Source organism: Nicotiana tabacum, chromosome 3 (assembly GCF_000715075.1).
Source record: "Nicotiana tabacum cultivar K326 chromosome 3, ASM71507v2, whole genome shotgun sequence".
NCBI classification, from domain to species: Eukaryota; Viridiplantae; Streptophyta; class Magnoliopsida; order Solanales; family Solanaceae; genus Nicotiana; species Nicotiana tabacum.
In genome coordinates, this window is record NC_134082.1 from 111,848,149 (window position 1) to 111,851,225 (window position 3,077).

Consider the following 3,077-nt stretch of genomic DNA (forward strand, 5'->3'; position numbering starts at 1 on the left):
TCATAGCTCCTTAGCATTATTGACATATTGCAAACTGTCTACTAAATCCTTCGAAAGTGAATTCAGGATCCACGATGTCACTATGTCGTCGCACCGCTCCCACTGCTCGAAAGTTGCGTGATTGGAGTCTGGTTTCTTACACTTTCTAGTTATGAAGCCGACTTTGTTCTTCACTGATAAAGCTCCAAGGACTCCTCTCCTCCAAGATCTATAACTAGTTCCATCTAATACGACCGGTACCAGCATCGTTCCAGCACTCTCCGATGGGTGCATGTATAACGGATTGGTTGTATCCAAACTAGGGGTAGTTGAACTCAAGTCATCCTTATCTCCAGTCATGAGTTGACAAGAAAATATAGAAACGAGCAATAAATTGATGGATTTGAGAAGAAAAAAGCAACAATTTCAACGAAATTTGGATAGATCGCGATTTCACAAACGTTCGATTTGCGATTTTGAATTGAACAAAAAAAGGCAATGAAGAACATGAGTGAATGAAAACAAGATCCAAAATTGAAAATTAGGCTTTGATACCATGTTAAATTCAGAGATTAACCATGAGCGTAGGATTCCATTGATGTGGCACCTTGAGCTCGAGAAACAAATGAGAGATTGAGCGTTCATTGAGAAGAAGTTTCTAGAAAAATGAAAATGAGGAAATGAATACTAACTTGTATTCATTTTCTATGTTTCTTTTATATACACACGTGTGATAAGAAAAGAAAATAACTAAGCAACTAATGCTAATGCTAATTACTTATGTACCCCTATAACTGCCTAACTTATTTAACTGTGATAGCTACTACTAATTACATGAATAAATACTCTCAATAACCCCCCTCAAGTTGGAGGTGAGGTACTTTATCACGACCCAAAATCCACTAGTCATGGTGGAATCTAACCCAACCCGGAATGTAAGCCAATTAACAATTATCCATTTCCATTTAACTTAATAATCCATTAAACAAAGGAATTATCTAAATCTTATACATTTCCCAGGGACTAGTAGTACAAATCATGAGCTTCTAAGAGTAGAGATTTTAAAACTGATAGGAAATAAATACGTACTTTTGTTTGAAAAGTACATAAACAGAGTTATATAATCTAAGGCTACCGTGAATAAGAGGCAGCTACAGTAGGAACGTAGGTACGCTTTCAAATCCAGCAACCATCGAACGCAGCAACATCGACATCCGAGATCTGCACGCAATGTGCAGGACGTGCAGTATGAGAGTACAACCGACCTCATGAACTCAAAAAGTAACAAACCTAACCTCAAGTTGAAAGCAGTGACGATCTGGAACATAGTCCGAGTCCAACACAAATAACCAACAGCAGTTCATACAGTGAAAATGTTCAACTTTAGGTGTATAAATGCTGAGGAAGGCCAATCCGGCCCCATGGAGAAGATCCATCTCCAGGTGTATAAATGCTTCGGACAAGATCCATGTCCAGGGAAAATTCATCCCTCAAAATAATCAACCGCACACACTGTGAGTGTGTAGACTCCGGAGGGGCTCCCACTACCCAAGCTCTATAATAAGACAATCATGGCATAAATCAATCAGGCCCTCGGCCTTATTTAAAAATCAATAAAACATGCTGCGACGTGCAGCCCAATCCCATAACTATCACTCATAATCAGGCTCTTGGCCTCACTCAGTCATCAATCTCTCTAGTCTCACCCACGGGCTCACAATGTCATGAAAACTAACCCGGAACAATGATATGATGTATCAATAAGTAATAACTGAGACTGAGATATGATATGAATGCATGGATGTGACTGAGTACGAAATATCAATGAATTCAATGAGATGACAACAAGAAACGACCACTATGGGTCCTAACAACATCAACTAAAGCCTAAACATAATATCTAGCATGATGTACAACTCATTTACTTTATCACATGGTGGAAACACAGATATCAACAAAATAGGGCCACTATTCAGTGCCCTGGAAACAACAGAGTCATAATTCACTGGGTGCACGCCCACACGCCCGTCACCTAGCATGTGTGTCACCTCAAAACCAATCACATAACACATAAATTTGGGGTTGATACCCTCAACACTAAGTTTAGAAGAGTTACTTATCTTAAACAAGCCAATTCTGACACCAAGCAAGCCAAGCGATGCTCCAAGAATGCCATCACGCGTGTTCCGACCTCTCAACGACTCAAAAATAATAAAAAAATATCTCAAATACATCAAACAATGCTAAAGGAACCAATCCCAATCGAAAAAGGTTGAATCTTTAATCAAAAGTCCAAAATTGGCCAAAAAGCCCAACCCGGGCCCGCACCTCGAAAACCCGACAAAACTCACAAAATTCGTCAAACCATTCAATTATGAGTTGAACCATACTAGTTTCACTCAAATCCGACTCTGAATCGGTGTTCAAAACCCAAAAAATCATATTATGAAACTTTAGGCTAAAACTGCCAATTTCTTCTTTAAAATTCATCAACCAAAAGCTAAAATCGAAGATAGATTCACGAAATATAACCAAAATCGAGTAGAGAATATTATCCCAATTCATATGCGGAAAATCTCTTCGAAAATTGCCCAATTCTGAGCTTCCCAACTCAAAATATGTTAAATGAACAAAACCCTCATTTTAACACTGTTCTGCCTCATTTCTCGTGTCAAAAGATCTCAAAGCTCACTTTTGATGCCTCCAATGGATTCATTGTAAACTTTTAGTCAAGTTAGGCTCTTGAATCACTCCATTTGACCTTATATTGAAGGAGAGATGTTGGTTTTAATATTTAAAAATAGTGCAGATTTTTAAATACGTAGTCAGTGGCAATTTCGTAATTAATTTGAAAAATCTAGCAACCCAATTCTTAGTAAAATGACCATAAATTCCTCATACGATGTCCAAATATGACGATTCTTTTTTGCTATGGCTCCGTAATTACGATACAGATCTAATGCTTAATTAAAACAGAAATCGGAGCTCATTTGTTCAATGTGGTACCATTTATGCTTGAAGAAACGACGTCAAAACATAAGAAAAATGAGTGCAACACAACCCAAACCTATTCGAAACTCACCTGAGCCCCTCGGGAC

The 3,077-nt window shown here is 38.2% G+C and overlaps 1 protein-coding gene across 1 annotated transcript; it reads right to left on the reverse strand.

Annotated features, from left to right (window-relative positions):
• On the reverse strand, positions 1–339 carry LOC107799513 (uncharacterized). The gene has a single exon (XM_016622634.1). It carries the CDS (start codon positions 337–339, stop codon positions 1–3), a length of 339 nt encoding a protein of 112 aa, XP_016478120.1.
• Positions 340–3,077: the final 2,738 nt, after the last annotated feature.

Bases quoted from the DNA above. Each gene is read 5' to 3' on its own strand.
- LOC107799513 (XM_016622634.1), bottom strand. From the start codon at position 339: ATGACTGGAGATAAGGATGACTTGAGTTCAACTACCCCTAGTTTGGAT.